This window comes from Physella acuta, unplaced genomic scaffold (genome assembly GCF_028476545.2).
Source record: "Physella acuta isolate Inbredline_101_S28 unplaced genomic scaffold, ASM2847654v3 ptg000550l, whole genome shotgun sequence".
Lineage (NCBI taxonomy): Eukaryota > Metazoa > Mollusca > Gastropoda > Physidae > Physella > Physella acuta.
In genome coordinates this window covers 56,982-81,046 of record NW_026732069.1, presented here as the reverse complement: position 1 = coordinate 81,046, position 24,065 = coordinate 56,982, and the positions used below count along the sequence as shown (strand labels likewise).

At 37.3% G+C, this 24,065-nt stretch overlaps 1 protein-coding gene across 1 annotated transcript in view; it reads left to right on the top strand.

Annotated features, from left to right (window-relative positions):
* LOC131946290 (CD109 antigen) overlaps nt 1–17,640 on the top strand; it is a 28,786-nt gene extending 11,146 nt beyond the window's left edge. Inside the window, exons 18-38 of the mRNA XM_059306983.1 lie at nt 525–573; nt 1,748–1,942; nt 2,859–2,991; nt 3,446–3,563; nt 4,373–4,486; nt 4,614–4,715; nt 5,053–5,181; nt 5,451–5,592; nt 6,210–6,386; nt 6,529–6,610; nt 6,823–6,979; nt 7,314–7,394; nt 7,948–8,125; nt 9,579–9,787; nt 11,121–11,273; nt 12,121–12,183; nt 12,424–12,533; nt 13,078–13,228; nt 13,488–13,590; nt 17,138–17,244; nt 17,412–17,640. Coding sequence (XP_059162966.1) covers nt 525–573; nt 1,748–1,942; nt 2,859–2,991; nt 3,446–3,563; nt 4,373–4,486; nt 4,614–4,715; nt 5,053–5,181; nt 5,451–5,592; nt 6,210–6,386; nt 6,529–6,610; nt 6,823–6,979; nt 7,314–7,394; nt 7,948–8,125; nt 9,579–9,787; nt 11,121–11,273; nt 12,121–12,183; nt 12,424–12,533; nt 13,078–13,228; nt 13,488–13,590; nt 17,138–17,244; nt 17,412–17,495 — 2,637 coding nt within the window. The 3' untranslated portion in view covers nt 17,496–17,640. The remainder of the gene's footprint in view (nt 1–524; nt 574–1,747; nt 1,943–2,858; nt 2,992–3,445; nt 3,564–4,372; nt 4,487–4,613; nt 4,716–5,052; nt 5,182–5,450; nt 5,593–6,209; nt 6,387–6,528; nt 6,611–6,822; nt 6,980–7,313; nt 7,395–7,947; nt 8,126–9,578; nt 9,788–11,120; nt 11,274–12,120; nt 12,184–12,423; nt 12,534–13,077; nt 13,229–13,487; nt 13,591–17,137; nt 17,245–17,411) is intronic.
* The last annotated feature ends 6,425 nt before the right edge of the window (nt 17,641–24,065 follow it).

Genomic DNA, 24,065 nt, shown 5'->3' with positions numbered 1-24,065 from the left:
TTGAAAATTAAAATGTAAATATATTGGTTGTTATTTTTGTTAGTATGTGAGTGTTAGGTTTTATTTGAGAAAGTCGCCACTAAGCTAACATTCCCCCCCCCCCCCCCATTTTGCAATCTGAAATTTTTATATGATTCTTCCCCCCCCCCCCCCCTTTCCCGATTGGGCGTCACAGAAGTCAAAAAAGTACTGATGGAAATATGGGTCTTAGAACAGAGATTCATTCGGGGGTCAAAAGGCTATGTATATGATGGCGATGAGGAAGAGAGAAAAAAAAATGTTGTTTAAAACTTTATTTTCCCATTATTATATTTTTAAAAATAAATTTAAGACGTTAAAAATATAGTTTAAAATGTTTTCAAGGTGATTATTGCTTGTGTTTTATTTATTTTTATAATTTTATTCAAACCGAACGTATAACACCATATTTATAAGTGACAAGACATCTTATAGTATGACTAACAAAAAAAAACATAAACACCTGCTTTGCATAGTTGCAAGTGTTTGCTTAAAATGTTCCACAGAATGCTGGGCTTGTTGTTTTAACTGATGCTGTGTTGCCCGAGAGTAACGGTTGGTTTCAGAAAATGTGAACAAATGTCAACATTAATACTGACAGTTATTAGCACTTAAACGAATATAAATTAACGCACAAACGCATACAACAACACATACACAAACTCTTATAATATATATATATATATATATATATATCTGTGTTACGGTCAAAGCCCAAAGTGCGGCCAAAGCAAGAACCATTTTAGACTTTGACCGGTCCATCATGGCCAGTCCGCGGATAGGCCGGTTAAAGGCCGAAATCAAGTAAATTTTCGGACTTTGGCCGGTCAATGGGAGGCGATATTGGCCAATGCGTGCTTTGGCCGACTTCGGGTTTGACCGTACATATATATATATATATATATATATATATATATATATATATATATATATATATATATATATATATATATATATATATATATATCTGAATAATATCCATGAGATAACGAGTACCCGATCCTTGAACCAGTGAGAAAACCACGTCGTGTGAATGGTGGGTTTTATTTAAACTTATTCAAGACTCTCATGCGCGCTTATTCTAATTCTAAATTCTCAATTCTCAATTCTCAATTCTCAATTCTCAATTCTCAATCCTCAATCCTCAATCCTCAATCCTCAATCCTCAATCCTCAATTCTCAATTCTCAATTCTCAATTCTCAATTCTCAATTCTCAATTCTCAATTCTCAATTCTCAATTCTCAATTCTCAATTCTCAATTCTCAATTCTCAATTCTCAATTCTCAATTCTCAATTCTCAATTCTCAATTCTCAATTCTCAATTCTCAATTCTCAATTCTCAATTCTCAATTCTCAATTCTCAATTCTCAATTCTCAATTCTCAATTCTCAATTCTCAATTCTCAATTCTCAATTCTCAATTCTCAATTCTCAATTATCAATTCTCAATTCTCAATTCTCAATTCTCAATTCTCAATTCTCAATTCTCAATTCTCAATTCTCAATTCTCAATTCTCAATTCTCAATTCTCAATTCTCAATTCTCAATTCTCAATTCTCAATTCTCAATTCTCAATTCTCAATTCTCAATTCTCAATTCTCAATTCTCAATTCTCAATTCTCAATTCTCAATTCTCAATTCTCAATTCTCAATTCTCAATTCTCAATTCTCAATTCTCAATTCTCAATTCTCAATTCTCAATTCTCAATTCTCAATTCTCAATTCTCAGTTCTCAGTTCTCAGTTCTCAGTTCTCAGTTCTCAGTTCTCAGTTCTCAGTTCTCAGTTCTCAGTTCTCAGTTCTCAGTTCTCAGTTCTCAGTTCTCAGTTCTCAGTTCTCAGTTCTCAGTTCTCAGTTCTCAGTTCTCAGTTCTCAGTTCTCAGTTCTCAGTTCTCAGTTCTCAGTTCTCAGTTCTCAGTTCTCAGTTCTCAATTCTCAATTCTCAATTCTCAATTCTCAATTCTCAATTCTCAATTCTCAATTATCAATTATCAATTATCAATTATCAATTATCAATTATCAATTATCAATTATCAATTATCAATTATCAATTATCAATTATCAATTATCAATTATCAATTATCAATTATCAATTATCAATTATCAATTATCAATTATCAATTATCAATTATCAATTATCAATTATCAATTATCAATTATCAATTATCAATTATCAATTATCAATTATCAATTATCAATTATCAATTATCAATTATCAATTATCAATTATCAATTATCAATTATCAATTATCAATTATCAATTATCAATTATCAATTATCAATTATCAATTATCAATTATCAATTATCAATTATCAATTATCAATTATCAATTATCAATTATCAATTATCAATTATCAATTATCAATTATCAATTATCAATTATCAATTATCAATTATCAATTATCAATTATCAATTATCAATTATCAATTATCAATTATCAATTATCAATTATCAATTATCAATTATCAATTATCAATTATCAATTATCAATTATCAATTATCAATTATCAATTATCAATTATCAATTATCAATTATCAATTATCAATTATCAATTATCAATTATCAATTATCAATTATCAATTATCAATTATCAATTATCAATTATCAATTATCAATTATCAATTATCAATTATCAATTATTAATTATCAATTATCAATTATCAATTCTTAATTATCAATTATCAATCTCGATCACACACACACACAGAGATAAACACATACACACACTAACACACAAATTGACACTTGGGACATGTATACATTTCCATTTTCATTTAGACATTGGTTAAAATAATTTATACATATTATTCAAGTATGTTAATTTTTAAAATTATAAGCGTATGTGGCCCATCCTGGTGAGCCCCAGGGTCCATATTACCAGACGGCAGGAAAGGCTGTAAAGTTTCAAGAACCTGTACGTGTCAGGCAGATATTCCCTGAGTCTTGGCTCTGGACTGATGTTTACGTCGGGTAAAATGTAATGTGTGTAGTGCAATTGTTTGTCGTTAACCTGTTGGCTGTCAAGTTTTGTTAAATAATTGTATGCCTTAAAATTGCTAAACACACATCATGTGCTGTAAATCCTGGTGATATGAGTTGCATTTCTATAATTACACCAAGGATAAAAAATATATCCCTTGATTGCCATTAGAGATATGTTCTAAGAACACCCCCCCCCCCTATAACTCCCCACTCCCCCCCCTCCCTTTTTTTCTCTCATTACGCTTTACATGATTCTAAAGATAATAACCGTAACATATTTCCTACATAAGTATTCACTTGTTCCTTATATATTTAGACTTGTGTCCATTATTTTTAAACTCTTTATTTCCTCCTAAATATTTATAGTTTAACCACCAAAACCGAGAGATAAGTTAATTTAAAAATACATTTTAATGTACTCAGTAATGCTTTTACTTTTTAGATCAATGGGCTCCGCCTCCATCACAACCACGGTACCAGACACTATTACGTCATGGGTGGTCAGCGCCTTCGCCATCAACTCAAAATCTGGTCTGGGAATGGCCCCAACACATTCTTACGTAAGTCTATAAATAGCTACGCCAACCTGATTCGAGAACTCATCAAACTGACTAGGTTTGAGCTCAATATTCTATACAGGATCCCGATCACGTAAAACAATAACAAGAAGACACTAAAGTAATGAAGGCAAAGCTCATACGTTTAACTATTATAACACGCATAAGTGTAAGCTATACCTACAATCAATGTTTCTTCCAGACTTTTTTCTCCAGGGCGGCAATGACATTTTCGGGTGGGCGGGGGGGGGGGGGTCGGAGGGGGGGGGGGGGGGGCACGACCCCCCCCCCCCCCCCCCGAAGAGATAACTTCTCACTACACTTGCAGCCGTAATTAGCGTGCCGACTACACCTCTCTTGCACTTACACACGGAGGTAGGATGCACACACACTTTCCGCAAAGGTAGACTGTTAACTTCAAGCATACCCTAAGCTACCCTATCACAGTACAATTACATCCTGAGCTAGCCTGTCACAGTACAATCACATCCTGAGCTACCCTATCACAGTACAATCACATCCTGAGCTAGCCTATCACAGTACAATCACATCCTGAATTAGCCTGCCAACGAAAGACGAAAACTCTAAAAAGATGGCTAAAAGAAAATTAAGTTAATACGATAGTCTAATAGAGAAAGTTGCTCAAAACTTAGTGTTGATGACTACACTACGTATAAAAGAGATAAAATAGTCGTTTAGTTTACAAATTCACAAGTATTTGAAATCTAGTATTTGTAATATAATCTATCTTTAAATACTTGATTCTCTTAAAACGTGTTTTCTTAATATATTTGCTTTTTAATCTGTTCCAGCTGAAAGTCTTCCGACCGTTTTTTGTCAGCCTCAACCTCCCCTACTCTGTGACTCGTGGTGAGCATCTGGCACTTCAAGCAAACGTCTTCAACTACCAGCCAGACGATATGCAGGTGGGAATAGAAGTTATGTAAAACATCTATTTCGTTATATATTTATTTATATTTTGCCAGTATATTGAAACAACTACTTGCAATTACATAATAGTCGTACAAATTCTCTTTTTTAATCAAACTGCAGGTACGGGTGACTTTGGCCGAGTCTAAACGTTTCCACAACATTTTTATCGACGAAACAGGAAACCAGGAGCAGAAACAGGTTGATGTTGTACATGAGGTTATGGTGAGTTGGGTTTTATTTTTCTTTCTAGTCAATTACTAACCAGATAGATCCACAATGGAAAACTGCGCTCAAAAATGTGCGTAAGGGAATGTATTTTATTTTAAATGATCATTTGTAGACGTCAGCACAGATTGACTACATGTACATTGTAGCATAATAAAATATATTTCTACGAAATAGGACAAAACTAAAGTGTATTAGTGTAGTTTGTTTCTGTTTGCGAAGTTTTCGATTGCGCATTTTTACTATTACTCATATTTCTGGAAAATTATCAAAAGATTAAATCCTTTTGATTTCATGAACTAAAAACAGTTTTAAGAAATATTTACTTTAAAAGGTCAAGGCTGGTGAGGCCGAATCTGTGTATTTCCCCATCGTCCCTGATGACCTTGGTAGAGTTGACGTGGAGGTCAAGGCCCAATCCACCAAGGCCGCTGACGCTGTGCGCAGACAACTCCTTGTTGAGGTATGTTGGGGTTAACGTTCTTGGTGCTGGGTTGTCCCAGAAACGCAGGTAATCCGGGGAAGAATTCGGATGAATAATCTAACAGTTCACACTTTCATGTCGTCCAAGGGAGTAATTTAAGGAATATATGTGTGTGTGAGGGGGGGGGGGGGGAGTGTCTTGATGTCGGAGGTAAAAGTAGTCGGATTGATGATCTGACACAGCATTAACGCGAGGGTAATGTAGTACAGCAGTATGTACCTTAACTCATTGAGCTGGTATAACCACAGGCTGAAGGAGTCCCCAACCAATACAACATCCCCGTCCTCATCGACCTGACAGACAGCAAAAAAACTTTCTCAAAGACCATTGACCTCACTCTGCCTGACAACGTAGTGAAAGGATCAGAGCTTGTTAGAATTTCGGCTGTCGGTAGGTTTTTGTAGCCAGAGGCGTATTGGGGGGGGGGGGGGGGGGGGGAGGATGACATTAATCTCTGTTTTTCTGTTAGAAGTGTTAGTCAGAGGCATTGTTGGGTGGGGCGGAGGGGGGGTGATGTAATCTTTGTTGTCGGTTAGTAGTGGTAGTCAGAGGCGTTGTTGTAAGGTTTAAAATGGATTTGTTAGTTCTCGACATGTAGTGGCAGTAACAACCATAGGTTTAGGCAGGATTTTTATTGATCGTAGTTAGGGGTATTTAGTGATCGTACCTGCTCGTAATAAGGGGCATTCAGTGATCATAGTTGTTCGTAGTTGGGGGTATTATGTGATAGTAGCTGTTCGTAGTTTGAGGAATTCAGTGATGGTAGCTGTTCGTAGATAGGGGTATTTAGTGATTGTACCTGCTCGTAGATAGTAGTATTCAGTGATCGTAGCTGTTCGCAGTTAGCTCTTTAATGGCTTAGGTATGTGGGTGCACGAAATTGTCAGAATAAAATCATATGGAAGAGAATGTAGAGGCAACGACAGCGTATAGACATTTCTCTCAGATACTGTAGTTTTTCATCAAGAAAGCAACCCTACATCCCAATACGTTGTACTGTCACATAGGTGACCTGATGGGTCCAACCATCGCTAAGCTGGACTCCCTGCTCCAGATGCCTTACGGATGTGGGGAACAAAACATGGTCAATCTGGCACCGGATGTCTACGTCACAGACTACCTCACGTCTGTAAATCAACTGAATGGAGACGTCAAGTCTAAAGCTATCAATTTTATGGAGAATGGTACGATGAAATTTTTACATTTTCCTATGAATAATATGGTATTTATCTATGTCTTTCAATTTATCAAGCATAATATAAAACCGCAATCTTCACATAGTTATGTAATTATTTTAATATGATTTATAATGGTGGCATTTTGCAGGTTACCAGAGAGAGCTGACCTACAAACACAGTGACGGCTCGTTCAGTGTTTTTGGCAACAGTGACAAATCAGGATCCATGTGGTAGGTTTTTGTGAAATATTTCTTGAACGTTTAAGTACAAAGTTTATGTGCAATATTTAAAGCATGTGGTAAGTTTAGAGGTCATTGAAAAAAAGGTATTGGAGTCTTATATTTGTAGATTACATCCAATAAAATTATACTTATCTTGGAAAAGTTTTCACAGAGAGATTAGTGACGATTAAGGTATTATTTGATACTTTGTTTCTTTACAGGCTGACAGCTTTTGTAGCCCGCGTCTTCCACCAGGCTAAACGTCACATCTTTGTGGATGACAACATTATCCGCGAGGCCATCTGGTGGATGATACAGCAACAAAATACGGACGGCAGCTTTCCGGAAACTGGATACATTTACGACAAAAATATTCAGGTCAGTAGAGTTACTTTAAGGCATATCTTCGGGATTGAGGATTGACGCCCCCTTCCCCCCCCCCCCCCTCTCATAACAACAAATACCCTTCCACTTGGAAAATTTTGACCAACCCCCTCGAAAATTGCAAGTGCCTTTCCCCCCCCCCCCCTCCCCCCCCCCCCCCGAAGAAAAAATGTCTGAAAGAAACACTGCAGGTCACCCAACCTATTGTACAATTTTCTGTGCCGTTTACTGAGGACTTTTCTTGTTACAATGTCAACTTAGTTACATTTAGACTAGTTCATGGAAAAGCAATCACAAAAGTTTGAGACTAATTTTATTTTTATTCCAGGGTCAAGCAGGGTCAGGGGTCGGGTTATCCTTGTTTGTGTTGATCTCCCTACTGGAGAACCGTAAGGATCAACCGGACACGGTAGGTCGAGGGTTAATGTTATATTTCTTTATATTACATTTTATATTTGTATGGTTAACTAACGCGTTTTTAGGACAGGGGTTAACGTTTACATTATTTAGCTAAATGGTAATTTTGAATATGGCTAGCCGAGATATTCAAATCACAGCAAAGTATCCTCTGAAACTATCATAACATAAGGTGGGACATGACGTGTCAACAATCACAGTTAACAGTTTATATTTAAAATATTTTATATATTAAGTCTTAGTTCTAACTCACAACACGCTATGTCGTTATAGTTTAGACAGAGTGCGTAGATTCCAGGCTCGCTTTCAAATAAACATGAAAAATAATTGGTTTGTTATATGTACGAAAACATTTATCAGAAATTTCAAAGAAATCTCATCTATCTCATACATTGATGTCTCTGACTGACTTTTTCAAAAGCCCACATTATCTCATACAATCTTAATCAAAAGCCCTTTATTCTTATAAGTTGCGATTAAATACCCACAATATTTAAGACCATATTAGAAAACCACAATATCCCAGTAACTAATTCTAAAAACAGCATCTTTTAAGTCATGTTGACGAGGCCATACAAAAAGCCCTAGCCTACGCTGAACAGGAAGTTGCCAAGTTGGATGATCTCTACGTTCTCGCCATGGCGTCTTACGCTTTCCAACTGGCCGGCAGCAACATGACCCAAGCTGTTCTAGACAAACTGGAGGCTGAGTCAAATCAGAAGGGTAAATCCTGCTCTGTATCTATAATTACGTATATATGTATGTACGTATGTATGTTCGGTTCGACAGGTAGACATTGTATTTGTAACATAATACAACATGATACAATAATAATAATAACATTAAAAATTATGCGAAAAATTAAAATGTAACTATTCTATTCAATGTATACCTATGACATATTAAGTGTTTATTTATATACGAGAAAAATGGCCCGTTGAGGAAGGGTACAACGGGCGCTAGGCTGATAGTGCTGTCTCTTTTCTCTAAACTAAAACCAACCCACCCCCCCACACACCACCCACACCCCACCCCCCCACCCCACACACCACCCCACCCCCACCCCCCACCACACACCACCCCCACCCCCACCCCTCACCCCCACACACCACCCCCTCCACACACCGCCCCCCACCCCCCACCCCCCCCCCAAAAAAAAACATGTCTACCGTCCCATTCAACGAAATATAATTATATACTTTTTCCAGTGTCCGCCCCCTCCCAGAAAATTCTACCCCCCGCCCCCGAAAATTTCAAGTACCCCCACCCCTCTCCGGGGAGGAAAAAGTCTGAAAGAAACACTGAAACCAACCCACCCCCCCACACCCCCCCCGACCCCCCCCCCCCACACACACCATCCCCCCCACCCCTCCACCACCCCCCCCCCCCCCAAAAAAACATGTCTACCGTCCCATTCAACGAAATATAATTATATACTTTTTCCAGTGTCCGCCCCCTCCAAGAAAATTGTACCGCCGCCCCCGAAAATTTCAAGTACCCCCCACCCCTCTCCGGGGAGGAAAAAGTCTGAAAGAAACACTGAAACCAACCCACCCCCCACACACCACCCCCCATCCCCCCACCCCCCCCCCACCCCCCCCCCCCCTACACACACCCCACCCCTCCACCCCCCCCCCCCCCCAAAAAAAAAAACATGTCTACCGTCCCATTGCAAGAAAACCACTTTTTAGATTAGACACATTAATAAGGCGGTAATTTTATTATAGAGTATCGATGAGGAAATTTCTTTTGAGTTGGGGAGGGGGGGGGCTCAGACGCTCTTACGCGGGGGTGGGGCTTCGCCCCTACCCGAAGAATTGTATGAAAGAAACTCTTCACGCAAACCACTTAGATTAGACCAAATTGCCTTTGTATTGAATGTTTACGCGATAATCAATGACGTCATATAAATGTGTGCACTCTCTGGTTTGAGATTATGTTCTACTCTAAGCTAAATGTGACCGCGTCATACTTCGTCTTTCGTTTCACTGTGAGAGTTTTTAAATTCCTTGTGTTTTCTCTAGAGCGTTCTTGTCAGACAGATAGATAGATAGATAGACAGACAGACAGCGAAACTATTATTATAGATTTGAATAGATTTCGTCTAAAATACAATCAGCACATTGCTATTGTATACCTCGCATTTAAAAAGTCACTTTCTTTTTTCTACAAACAGACGGTACGGTGTACTGGCACCAGCAGGAACCCCCTAAGGTTTCTACTGACCCATGGCACCGGCCTAACCCCGCCAAGGCCGTTGACATTGAGATGACCGCTTACGTCTTGCTGACCTACACAAAGCGGGGCGACTTGGTGGCGGGCAAGAGCATCATGCAGTGGATCACCAAACAGAGAAACGCCAACGGAGGCTTCATATCAACACAGGTTTGTCTAGAACTTCATGTGTTAAACTCTAGCGAAATACCACCCAGCTGACATTACCCACGACATAATCCCCCGGAGTCATTATCCCCTGAGAACCCTAACCCTAACTCAAAACCTCAACAACAAACCTGTATGTAATACAAACGCTAAATTCACTCTTGAACCAAACTCTAATTTTACATCTGACTCTGACCCCAACACTAACCCCAACCCCGACCCTAGCACTAGCCCTAACCCTTAACCTAACCGTAACCACTAGTAATTTTTTTCGTTTAAATATTTTAGATAAGTGATTTAAAAAAAAAATTTCAAGATAGGTATTTTTATTATAATTTTTCCAATGAATATATTCAATCATTTATAACGATTAATTAATAACCCATAGGAAAGCATAAACTTTTTCTTTCAAATGCTTATATTTTTAATTGTTTATAAGTTTAAGACTTTGCGCTGCATACAGTTGATAAATTAGATTTATGTATTTATGCCGACATTCAAAAAGCCGTCTGGATAGAAGCTAACAAGTCTTGTAAAAAAATATACTCTAAGTAAATAAATGATAAGCATTTGTAAAAAAAAAACTCGTTAGAAAATGATGAAAATACAGTACAACATAGAAATAAATATACCAGAGACGTAGCGACCCTTCTCGGCGCCCGGGGACAAACTTTCAATTTGCACCTAAAATGAGAATTTAATTTGTTTTTCCAACCCATTATGGGGCCCCCTAAGGTGGGCGCCCGGGGACATATGTACCCCCCCCCCCCCTGCCCTCTCACTACGCCTCTGAAATATACCACGTAAAATAATTTACAGTACTTAAAAATTGTATTACACCGTACTATATCGCCTCGCCATACCATCTATATACTTCTAAAACTCGATGAGTTTGTATATTACTTTTTTATTGACTTTTGTTTAGAGCTGTAAAATATGTATTTATGTAGAAAGCTATTTTCTTTTTCCCAAAATTATATACACAAATGTATTTAAACACAGTAATTATTTAAATGATATTTTTAATGTAGGCCATTTGTCCGTGTCGGTCTTTTTGATGCCGGCTTTTTGTCCTCAGCCTTATTTTGGTATAGTGTAACACTAAAATATGTTTCTGAGTTGCCTGAGGGGCGTTGTACAGATTTAAATCAGGGATCTGAACTCGAGACTTTCGAGTTAAGCAGTATGTCGAGTACTTTTTAAAATTTTGATTAAAATTTCCTGTAGATTTTTGGCCACTGTGGTTTAATTTGTATAAAATATATTCTGTCTCTTTAGAATGTATTTTAATAAATTGTATTAAAAAGGTGTATTCCTTCACACAATCTAACTGTAGGACACAGTGGTTGCCCTGAACGCCCTCAGCGAGTACGCCAAGCAGACGTACAGCAACAAATTAAAAGTCCACATCACCACCCAGCTGGACGATGAGACTACCTACACCTTTGACGTCGACAAGACCAACTCACTTGTGCTGCAGTCTAGAGAGGTTCAAGGCGAAATTCAGTTTAACTTTTTAAGTTTATTTTAATATGCATTATTTCTTACGAGAATAAACTGTTCAGATAAATAAATAGACGGGGAATGGCGTGGTTGGACGGGGGCGCTCAGGATTGTCAAGGGGTCGTCCATAAATGACGTCACACTCGAAAAGGGGGTCCGTAATTTTGTGACGTTATGTGATGAGGGGGAGAAGGGGGGGGGGGGGGTTCAGATGATGGGACATCACATTTTTGCATTATAAAAAAGCCATGTTAGAAAACTAATTTTAGACGTTATTTTGCGTTTTAAAAAACTGTTTTAATAAATTGCAATAGGAATTTAATAAAGTACACTATATAGACAGAGTTTAGACCAGATTTTGGAAAAATATCGATGTTTTAAGAAAAATTCAACTGCGATTTTGAATGGGGTTATAGGCTGAGGTGTGACGTAATTTAAGGGTGGGGGTCTGGCTTTATGTGACGATGTGTGACGGAGGGGAGGGAGGGAGATAAAAATCGTCCAAAAAATCGTGACGTCAATTATGGATGACCCCCTAACTCCAAAAGTCCCAAGTTCGGAACCTGGGCGGGTTAGGCTCGTTAACTGGAGAAAGCAATCTATGTGGTAGAGCAAACTCTAAAATCAAACAAGTACTTCCCTGTAATTTGTTCTTGGGTGGACAAACTCTATAGAAACATTTTTAAAAAAAGGCGATTATCATGTTGACACGTAATAATAGTCCGGGAGAGAGTCCCAGTTAAAATTATGTTTAGCATCGAAGAACATATTATATATATATATATATATATATATATATATATATATATATATATAATACCATGTATGTATAGAATACAACGGTGCCTACTCAAGTTGTAATCACAGCTACTGGTTCAGGCATGGCTCTTGTTCAGGTACTTCCTCTATTTGATACCCTCCGATTATACCAATGTTCACTAAGTTTTATTTTAAAAGACTAGGCAACTGTGTATAATAATAAAGTTAAAGTAGCAGTAACGGATATTCTGTGTTATCACTTCTTTCTAAACGACCTAACAGATGTCTACCAATATCAAATAATATTCAATGTTTGCATTACCGGTAACATGTTACTAATAAATCAGTAGTGATCTTCAATTTTGTTGCTTCTCCAGGCATCGGTAAATTTCCATGTGCTGTCGGAAATCGAGGCGAAAACCTTCGATCTGACAATTAGATTAAAAAAGGAAACAATCCACCATTTGGTTTTGGAAACTTGTACAAGGTGTGTTTATTGTTGATACATTGGTCGGAACTAAATGGTGGTTAGTAGAGTTGGAGGTGGGGGGGGGGGGCTACCTTAGAAAATTATTCATTTGAAATATATACGTGTTTATTTTTATTGTTTCTTTATTGATATTCGTATAGGCAAAAAAAAAGACTAAATCCAGTTTAAGCTGGCACCATCTTGTTGGTGACACCATCAACATTTGTTGGTTATACCGGCTACATTTGTTGGTGACACCAACAACATTTGTTGGTTACACCGTCTACATTTGATGGTGATTCTACATTTGTTGGTGACACCATCAACATTTGTTGGAGACACCATCTACATTTGCTGGTGAAACAATCTGCATTTGTTAGTGACACGTCTTGCGTTTACCTATAGCTGTTAGTTGTTCTAATTCAGTATTCACTATAATCGTTGTCTGACCTGTGAGCTACTTTTGGTTTTAAAGCTTGGGTTATAAGCACCATTCGATTTCTTGTTAAATTAAAATATAAGCATATAATTAAAAATCCTGAAACCTGATCCAAAAAACCAGATGGCTAGGAAACAGTCCCAACAGTGGAATGGCTGTCCAAGAGTTTGGTATCCCATCAGGCTTTGATGCTGACCTTGAAAGCATCACCAAACTAGACATCGTGAAGAGAGTCGAGACACAAAACAAGAAGGTCATTCTCTACTTCGACAAGGTCAGTATGGTTAAATAGATATTTTTAATTTTGCAACTAAAATGGATTTCTAAAATTAATTTAGTTTGGAAGTGCAGCTTAAAAATTTAAACATTTTATTCTATCGTTTTCGTCATTGGCAAACTATACGTAATTACAATTTTAGGTATGGTGTTATTTAACTCATAACAGAAATTATGTTTTACTTAACTTTTTGAGGAAAGAAAGAAGTGTCTTGTGTCTGTACCATTTATGCTCTGAATGTGTCTCTACCTCCCAGATCGGCACGACGCCCGTGTGTTTAAACCTTAGAGTCAGACGAGTTGATTTTGTTGCCAAGTCCCAGCCAGCTGCCGTCAGGGTCTATGACTACTATGAGCCACGTAGGTCACAGGTTTTACACTAACATTGCTTGGTTTATCCACTAAACATTCATTGAACAGTTTATATAATCAATTTTCACCATCATCCGTGATGGAAATAAATGCTATTGCAAATTAAATTTTAATTAAAAAAAAACTTCAAACAAAAAAAGATTTTTTTTTTAAATTATGCTAGTTACAACTTAAAGCAATAGTTCAATTTTAAGTTTATTTTAAATTATATTTTATGTGATTTTAAATTATATTCTATTTTGATTGTAAATTATATTTTATGTTGGTTTTAAATTATATTTTGTGTTGATTTACATAAGCAATTATAATATAAAGATAAGTACCAGTCAGTAGTGTAACTAGGATTTTTGGGCCCCTATGCAAAAATTATTATTGGGCCCCTACCTTGATCTGTAAATTGTGTATTTTATACATCCATAGTTGTGTATTTTTACGGTATAATTATGTAGTACCCGTAGCGTAAAATACCTTTGATTTTTATATCAGTTGTATGAGAAAAAAATTAACTGTAAGCCTTTAACCTTTAAGTAACCTAACACAGTAGCTTCACGGGGGCCTCACAGTTTAGGCGTGACACCATGACGAAAACTCGTAAAATTTACTCTTTAAACTATGTTTTATTCAATTAAAACAATAAAATATTAAGGAGAGGGTGTAACACTCCAACGGAAATGCAAAATTGTTAAATGGGGTGGGGGTGACACTCACTAAACGCACCAGGTGTTATCGAACTTTGTTACGCCACTAACCAAATACACATTTTACAAAGTTGATCATGATTTAAAGACATTAGTTGTTTTTTTTCTTTCTTATACGTTTGCAAAGTTCTTCTTCTTCTTCTTCGTTCTTAATTATTAGTGTTAAAGTGGATCGAGATTTATCTGCCAGTGGGTTTGAATTCGAGACTTTGTTCGAATTTATCAACCAAGAGCTTTTTGCCGACTCGACCACACCTCCAACACAATTAAGCGTTACGTGTCAACTGGTTATGCGCCATTGAGGCCATTGACTCCGATTTCAGCCTGCTTTTCTGTTTGGATTTGCTTCCATAGCCTTTGTCCAACCAAGAACAATCTACAAGGCAGTAGTTGTTTAATTTTGGAGTTGTCTCTCCTAGAAGAGTGGCTGTCCCCAGCTAACGAGCCTTGTCTGCCCGAGGGTTCGAACTCGAGACTTTTCGGTTTAGCAACCGTGAGCTTTACCGACTCGACCACGCCGACCCCTAAAAAAAGTGATTAATATGTTCCTTGAAGTCCATTTGAGCTGCTTCTTTATGATCGATACTTAGGATGACGCAGTTACTGACCCAAAGGGCATATCTACAACTTGTTTCATAACATTTTGGAGTTGTCTCTCCTAGAAGAGTGGCTGTCCCCAGCTAACGAGCCTTGTCTGCCCGAGGGTTCGAACTCGAGACTTTTCGGTTTAGCAACCGTGAGCTTTACCGACTCGACCACGCCGACCCCTAAAAAAAGTGATTAATATGTTCCTTGAAGTCCATTTGAGCTGCTTCTTTATGATCGATACTTAGGATGACGCAGTTACTGACCCAAAGGGCATATCTACAACTTGTTTCATAACATCATCATTATGAAGAGACTTGGGGGCGCCCAACTGCATACTACTGCCAAGGCGGCTGGAGGACACCCCTTACTTTCTTTAGCCATTGATTGTAGTAGCCCTCCGTATCCCTAGGGCACGGCGCTTATTAAAAACAATTGAATGCGCCGTATTGCTCACGGGGGTAGCCCGGGGCGCCGGCTGATGCACCTGTGCAGTGTTGGCCGTTGAATTAAGCAGTAACCCTGACCCATTGTGCAGGACACCCAATCAACTGACCCCAGGTGCTAAGAAAGCCGCTGGGAAACTCTGGGTGGCAAACCGAACCACCTTACTGTCAAGGGGCCGCTCTACGAACGAAACAAGTTAATTAAAAAGTCTAGTGACATTTAAGCGCAATTTCCTTATGTTATCTAAAAATAGCTCTGTCGTAGCGTAAATCAAGAGCAGGGTTAGTAAAACCATTGGTTAGTTATTAAAACGTTTTTTATTAATTTTTTTTCAGTATTTTACATGTTTTATTTACAATAGAGTTACATGACTAAAAAACATTGCGCGCCTAGCTACTGAACGTGATGGCGCTGCTATTGAACGTGATGACGCGTGTGGTGTGGTTGGATAAACATGCCTACTAATTCGGTCCAAATTTTAATTAATTAAAAAAAAAATTGTGACCGAACGAAAGGATATTTTTGAAAACTTTCTTCGGCAATATTGTTCTAAATTATGGCAGAAATCGATTGGTAAATGTTTCAAGTCGCTAAGTGGTCTGATTGCCGAGATATGGGCCAAAAACTGCATTTTTGTCGAGGTTTTTTGGCTTTTCCGGGAAATCCATGAAAGAAACCCGGAATTTTTTAGGCCTATGTTCATCCTCGAAACCTTCTTAACATAATTGCTTTGGAACTAGTCCTCGATATTGCTTCGTTGAGGAGGAGATACGACTTAAAGCTGCGGACACACATTCATTCATTCATACATTCATACATTCATACATCCAGAAATGACGGGTTAATAAACGCAATTCTCCAGAATGGAAATTGCGCTAAAAAATATTTAATGGCAGAAAACTTTGCAGGAGTCAGAGTTTCTTTACGGCTCCTGCTCCTCGTGTGTGGGGTTGTGGTAGGAAATTTCACGGTCAGTAGAGGTTTTTCTGAATTATTCAAAATTACTTCTCAATATTTCTTGGCGATTGGATCATTTTGGTATTAATGCATATAGGACAAGTAGACAGACAAAAAAAAAGCCTTAAGTAGCGGCATATTGATTAGGGATGAATTAGATTAAGAAACAAATTGTGAATAAGGTTAAAACTAGAAAAACATTGACATATTTTCGACTTAGCTTGTTGTGAAAACACTGTCCACGGCTTTCATTTTTAAAAATTGGCTCAATCGTTATCATTGTTGGATGGAAATTAGGTGAGGACAGAGAGTTGAGAGGGAGGGGATGCAGGTTTGTGGCTGTGGGGTAGAGAGTTTTTAGCGATGCGTATAAATTTACGATTGCCGATGCCAGTCTCGCAAAAGAGTCAATGTTCAAGTTTATTTATAGGCTAATTCTCTCAAAGACTTGCCCGACAATGCCTATAATGTTAATAACGATGGCCTTATACAACCACCACCCCTCCCCAGTTACAAAGGTCTGGGGGCCTTTTTGGATTTTTTTAAAATTACTTCTACAGTATAAAACAAACTGGATTTCCGTTTTCTTTTTAACATTGTTTTCATAATACAAATATTAAAATTCCAAAGTAAAAGTTTCAAAATTTTAAAGAGGGAAAAGGGCCCCTATTTGCCTTGGGCCCTATGCCTTGCTCACGCTAGCTTTACTGTAGCTACGCCACTGGTAACTGTCAAACTAAAGTACGATTAAAGTAAACGAAAACAGATTTTTTTTTTGGTTAGAAATTCAGTGTTTTAATTTTTAAAGTTCTCTCTATTAAATAGAGTAATTGTTTTATATACTACAGGCAACCAGGTGACAGTGTTCTACCAATCAAACCTTCTGAAAGATTCCACCATCTGTGACGTCTGCCCGGAATGCGAAAACTGCGACCAAGTCACCGGAAATTTTCAGGTGACGTTGTGTTATGTGTGTGGGTGTAAAAAAATTTGAATATATTGTAAAACGTTTTTGATCCTCGAATTTAATAATCGATAATTGATACATATTGATATTATAGCTTTAAACATAAAATAGATGATTTTTGTGCTGATAATAATAACATTTTTGTTTAATTACAGATGTTACAGAAAGCATGGGATGTATGCAAAGCTTTCCTGTCGTGGTGTTCAGAAATAATGTTTGATATTATACATTTCTTATAGCAAATGCCATCTTATAGCAAATAAAATGAAGCTTTCAAATCTAGTTTTGCTCGTATTGTATTACATCTATACAATTCTTTTACTAATTTATAACTTGTAGATAGATTTTATTTGAGCTTTTAAATGTCTAACTTCATTCAATGGTATAAGCTTTGAAACCTGTAAACATTGCTTTGAAACATTAAAAAAAAATTTGCCTTTTTAACAAATAAATCTTGTGTCCTATTTTTTGCTTTGAATTTAAATTTAAAAACGATTTCGTATTAGCACATTTTGGGTTATAGCATAGAAGAAAGAAATGAACATGTTCCCTACTAAATGTGTTATTTTGCACACGAGTATAGCATTGAATGAGTACAGCATTGAATATTAGAAAGAAAGGAACATGTTCCAGACAAATATTTCAGACGCAGAAAATTTTCTACATTCTTGTTTTGCTTAAATTTTTAAAGTTGTTCATTTACACTAGCTTGTATTGTTTAATTTTCAATCCAAACTTGCTTACTCGGTATTTTTTTTTTATTTTTTGAGGGAGAGGAATCTTGAAATTCATTTATATTATCTGAATTTGAAACACGTGAAATAAATTCTAATAGTAGTATATTAGGTCGCTTTTGGTTAGTATTTTTGGCGGAGCAGGGGAGGGTGAGGAACAATGACATATAGTAAAATACTCGGGAGCAGGATGCGCGGGTGGCGCAAAGACATAGAGCAAAATACTACGCCAGCTGCCGCAGCCTGGCGCATCGGGAGGGTAAGGGTGGGTGAGCAGGATGTGGGGGTGGCGCAAAGACATATAGTAAAATACTACGCCAACTGGGGTTGGCGGAGGTGGTGGGGAAGTAGGTCACCTTTTGGTGACCTTGTGACGTAATTAGTAACATTATGACGTAATTAGTTTGAATTTAATTAATTTGATTTTAATTAATTTTTGACCTAGTTACGTAATTTTAATGTGTTTTTTAATGAGTTTTAATGAGTTTTTTAAATTTTTAATCAATTTTTATTGACTAGTTACGTAATTTGATTATTTGTTTACTTTTTAATTAATTTTTTATTGACCTAGTTACGTAATTGGATTTTAATGAGTTTGAATTTAATTTTGTAATTTTAATTAATTTTTATTAACGAGTTACGTAATTTGATTATTTGTTTGATTTTAAATTGTTTACTTTGTTTGTTTACTTGTTGTTTATTTGTTTATATTGTGTAATTTTTATTCAATAGTTACGTAATGTGATTTTAATTATTTTTATTTTGTTTATCTTTAATTTTATTTTATTTTATAATTAGTTAAATTATTATTATTAACTAGTTACGTAATTTGATTTTAATTACTTTGTTTAATTTAATTACTTTGATATATTTCTTTTCTTTGTTGTTTAATTTGTTGGTTTGTTTGAATGTATGTATGTTTTAAATAAAAGACTAACACTAGCCGTGTACTTTGTGAATAACATCCATTAAAGATAACGATCAGCCACAGCTGTTACGTATCGACCCGCCCGCGAAGTTTTCTCACCGCTACCCGTTTTAATGGGAATGTATTGATCGCACCCACTGGGCCATCACAGCATGATGTCCCACCTAATTAAATTTTTGTTATGCTTCAGCGAGTTTCCCCCGAGCGGTTTGATAGGTCATGATGATTTATGTGGGTTCGCGAAGCGAACACTGCAGGGGTTATGGTAATTATCGCAAAGCCAGCGTTAAGTGTGGGAACACCTGTTACCACGTTAATCGATTTTTCCCCCGGTTGGGTCCCGTGCTTTTCACTAACAGTTATACGGACAGTATCATAGGTTTTTTTGTTTTCACCTAGGCAATGTTTTGTTGTTGTTTGGTGTAGAGTTTATACCAGGGTCGGTGAAGTTTTCACCGAGGTTGGTTTTGAACTCGGACCATGCATGTTTAGGAATTGCTGATGTCGACTACAAACATCCATTAGAGACACCTGTTACTCGCTAATGGCACCCGACACGTATCGATCCACATGCGATCCTTTGTTCTTGTCAACCACCATACAAGGGACAAGTTAATATTGATCGAACCCACTGACCATCAGTATGATGGTCCACCTATGTGTAATTTTTATTAACGAGTTACGTAATTTGATTTTAATTTTTAAATTTTTAAATTTTAAATTTTATTTTATAATTAGTTTAATTATTATTAACGAGTTACGTAATTCGATTTTAATTTTTTTAAATTTTTAAATTTTTTAAATTATTATTTTTAAATTTTATTTTTAATTGTTGTTTACTTGTTGTTTAATTTAATTACTTTGTATAATTTATTTGTTTGAAATTCATTTTAATTAGTTTGCTTTTAATTTCTTTGTTGTACGCCGTTTAAAATAAAAGACTAACACTAGCGTGTAATAGAAAGTGTCATTGTGTATAACATCCATTTAACCACAGCTGTTACTTATTAGTGACAGCTTGTACTTATCGATCCGCCCGTGATCCTCCCAGGCGCTCCCCGTGGTTGCTTAATAGCGGGCTCACTGAAGCGATCACAACAGGTAATTAAGCGAAGCCATTAAGTCCCTCTCCGCGTTAAGTGTGGCGACAGCTGGTGCTGTAATTAGTCACGGCTCTCGGCTTTTTTCATTAGCCTACAGCTGTACATGAACTATGTTCACATATCGTACGCCCGGTCATTCTTTGATCAAATTAAAAAATTTTGTTTCCACATGTCCTGCGAACCGTCCCTTGCTATGTATGAAAGATTAATGGTTGTAACTATTCGCTTATAGCGAGGGTCAGCGAAAACAAAAATATATTTAAGGGTCGGAATTTTCTTTCAACCACCGTTAAGTTAGGTTTTGAGACGAAACGAAGTCTCGGTAGGTTCGTGTTTTTTAATGGGCGACAGGGCGACTTGGTGCGTTGGTACGTAGGTATGCGTGGGTAGACATGTTTTTACAAGTCTGGAAAAGTAATTAAGTTTTTTATGACCGTTCCGATTTTTTCTTTTGATCTGACCACCATTTGACCACACTGAGCCAGATAAATTTAACAATTGTCGCAGCGGGGTTTATTTTAAGTGCACCCCGTGCACGCTTGTTTACATTTTAAAAGACGTCTCGCGTGTCTTCCCCTTACGGCTTCCCTAATAGAGAAACGAGAGGAAAGACAACTGTTCTAAAATTAGAACAGCCTTGTCTACAGACACGAGTATCGTCCCTTGTGAAAAAATTCGCGTCAGAATCCTTAACTAAACAGTCAATTTCTTTAAAATGTTAAAAAATAATTTAGGAAGACAAGGGTTAACAAAATATATATCTTAGTCTTGCAGCAGCTTACCTTCCCATGTTCACTTTAGTATTACAGTTTTCATCAAACTTCTTTTTGAGTTGAACTTCGTTAATTTTTAAGAAAGTTTACTTATACATAATACATTACGTCTAAGGACAATTTTTTATTTTTACCACTCAATGTATTTTCTTTTTCTATATCTTACATTGTCATCTTAATTTTTGATCACCTTAGGTGGTGGTAAGGTGGTAAGGTGGTGGTAAGGTGGTGGTAAGGTGGTGGTAAATTTGCTTAAGATTATAAACTTCAAGTTTTAAAAATCAACAACGTTATAGTACGTCGTGTCAAATGACACACCGTTAAAATGTCTACATTTAAATTTCACCAAAATAATGATGTATAAACTAAATATGATATGACGTTAGCATACATATCATTCAATCTAATCATTCTAAAGTACAAATCAATAATTTTTATTTATTAAGGGGCTGGGTGAGTTATTTTTATTCGGGCGCCCAGGGAAGTTTGGAGTTGGTTGGAACAGATTTTATACACGAGTCGGTGACGTTTTCACCGAGGCAAGGGTTCGAAGCTAGACCATGCATATTTTGGAATTGTTAGGGGTCGAGTCTATAGTAGGGTCGGGGAAGTTTTGTTAATACAGACGGATGTTTCGAAGTTGGTACATCCATGTTTTAGAATTGACAGGTAAAGAGTCCATACTAGGGTCGGTGAAGATTTCACCGAGGCAGGTTACAAAGTTGGTACATGTATGTTTAGGAATTGTTGGCAGTCGAGTTCATACTAGGGTCGGGGAGTTTTGCTAATACTGAGGCAGGTTGTAATGTTGGTACATGCATCCTTGGAATTGTTAGGGGTCGTGTTCATACTAGTGTCGGTGAAGGTTGGTTTTGAACTCGGAACATGTATGTTTTGGAATCGGTAGGTCTAGAGTTCGTACTAGTGTCAGTGAAGGTTGGTTTTGAACTCGGAACATGCATGTTTTGGAATCGTTAGGTCTAGAGTCCATACTAGGGTCGGTGAAGATTTCACCGAGGCAGGTTACAAAGTTGGTACATGCATGTTTAGGAATTGTTGGTAGCCGAGTTCATACTAGTGTCGGTGAAGGTTGGTTTTGAACTCGGAACATACATGTTTTGAAATCGGTAGGTGTAGAGTCCATACTAGGGTCGGGGGATTTTCACCGAGGTAGGTTACAAAGTTGGTACATACATGTTTAGGAATTGATGGGGCAGAGTTTAAACTAGTGTCGGTGAAGGTTGGTTTTGAACTCGGAACATGCATGTTTTGAAATTGTTGGTAACCGAGTTCATACTAGGGACGGGGGTGTTTTCACCGAGGCAAGTTACAAAGTTCGTACATGCATCATTGGAATTGCTAGGGAGAGTTAAACTAAGGTCGGTGAAGTTTTCACCGAGGCAGGTTACAAAGTTGGTACAGGGATGTTTAGGAATTGTTGGCAGTCGAGTTCATACTAGGGTCGGGGAATTTTGTTAGCACTGAGGCAGGTTGGAAAGTTGGTACATGTATGTTTGGGAATTGTTGGTAGCCGAGTTCATACTAGTGTCGGTGAAGGTTGGTTTTGAACTCGGAACATTCATGTTTTGGAATCGGTAGGTGTAGAGTCCATACTAGTGTCGGTGAAGTTTTCACCGAGGGTGGTTTCAAAGTTAGTACAGGTATGTTTTGGAAGTGTTAGGGGCCGAGTCTAGAGTGGGAAGGCTTTTGTTTTCACTAAGGTAGATTTAAAACGTGGACCATCCCTGTTTCGGAGTTGGTCGGGGTAGAGTTTACACTAGAGTGGGACGGTCTTTGTTTTCAACAAGACAGGTTTCGAAATTCGGCCATGGATGTTTTGGAGTTGGATGGGAACGTTGTCACTTGTGACAGTAAACGAAGGGGGATAAATGTTTGTCTGTTACTTTGTCCTTTGTCTGTCCAAGGGAATAGTGTGGGTAGTGGTACGGTGTGTTTATCTATCGGTTGTTTAGGGACGGGGGCGAGGGCGGCGGACAAAGTTGTCGATGTAGGTAGGGTGCAAGAGATATTCAACGTGGAGTGGTGTCTACAAGTTATGTATCCCAGTCTGTTGGAGTGGTTTCTAGGGGGTTGTGATATTAGTTGAATAAATATTTGTCTTTAGGATTGTCATAAATCCTTTGTCTCTTTAATGGAATAGAATGGATAGTGGTACGGTTGGTATTGAGGTTAGGGATGGGCGAAGGGGAAAGGGGTTGCGGACAAAGGGAAGGGGAAGGGCGAATAGTGATAAAAATAACTCACCCAGCCCCTTAATAAATAAAAATTATTGATTTGTACTTTAGAATGATTAGATTGAATGATATGTATGCTAACGTCATATCATATTTAGTTTATACATCATTATTTTGGTGAAATTTAAATGTAGACATTTTAACGGTGTGTCATTTGACACGACGTACTATAACGTTGTTGATTTTTAAAACTTGAAGTTTATAATCTTAAGCAAATTTACCACCACCTTACCACCACCTTACCACCACCTTACCACCTTACCACCACCTAAGGTGATCAAAAATTAAGATGACAATGTAAGATATAGAAAAAGAAAATACATTGAGTGGTAAAAATAAAAAATTGTCCTTAGACGTAATGTATTATGTATAAGTAAACTTTCTTAAAAATTAACGAAGTTCAACTCAAAAAGAAGTTTGATGAAAACTGTAATACTAAAGTGAACATGGGAAGGTAAGCTGCTGCAAGACTAAGATATATATTTTGTTAACCCTTGTCTTCCTAAATTATTTTTTAACATTTTAAAGAAATTGACTGTTTAGTTAAGGATTCTGACGCGAATTTTTTCACAAGGGACGATACTCGTGTCTGTAGACAAGGCTGTTCTAATTTTAGAACAGTTGTCTTTCCTCTCGTTTCTCTATTAGGGAAGCCGTAAGGGGAAGACACGCGAGACGTCTTTTAAAATGTAAACAAGCGTGCACGGGGTGCACTTAAAATAAACCCCGCTGCGACAATTGTTAAATTTATCTGGCTCAGTGTGGTCAAATGGTGGTCAGATCAAAAGAAAAAATCGGAACGGTCATAAAAAACTTAATTACTTTTCCAGACTTGTAAAAACATGTCTACCCACGCATACCTACGTACCAACGCACCAAGTCGCCCTGTCGCCCATTAAAAAACACGAACCTACCGAGACTTCGTTTCGTCTCAAAACCTAACTTAACGGTGGTTGAAAGAAAATTCCGACCCTTAAATATATTTTTGTTTTCGCTGACCCTCGCTATAAGCGAAT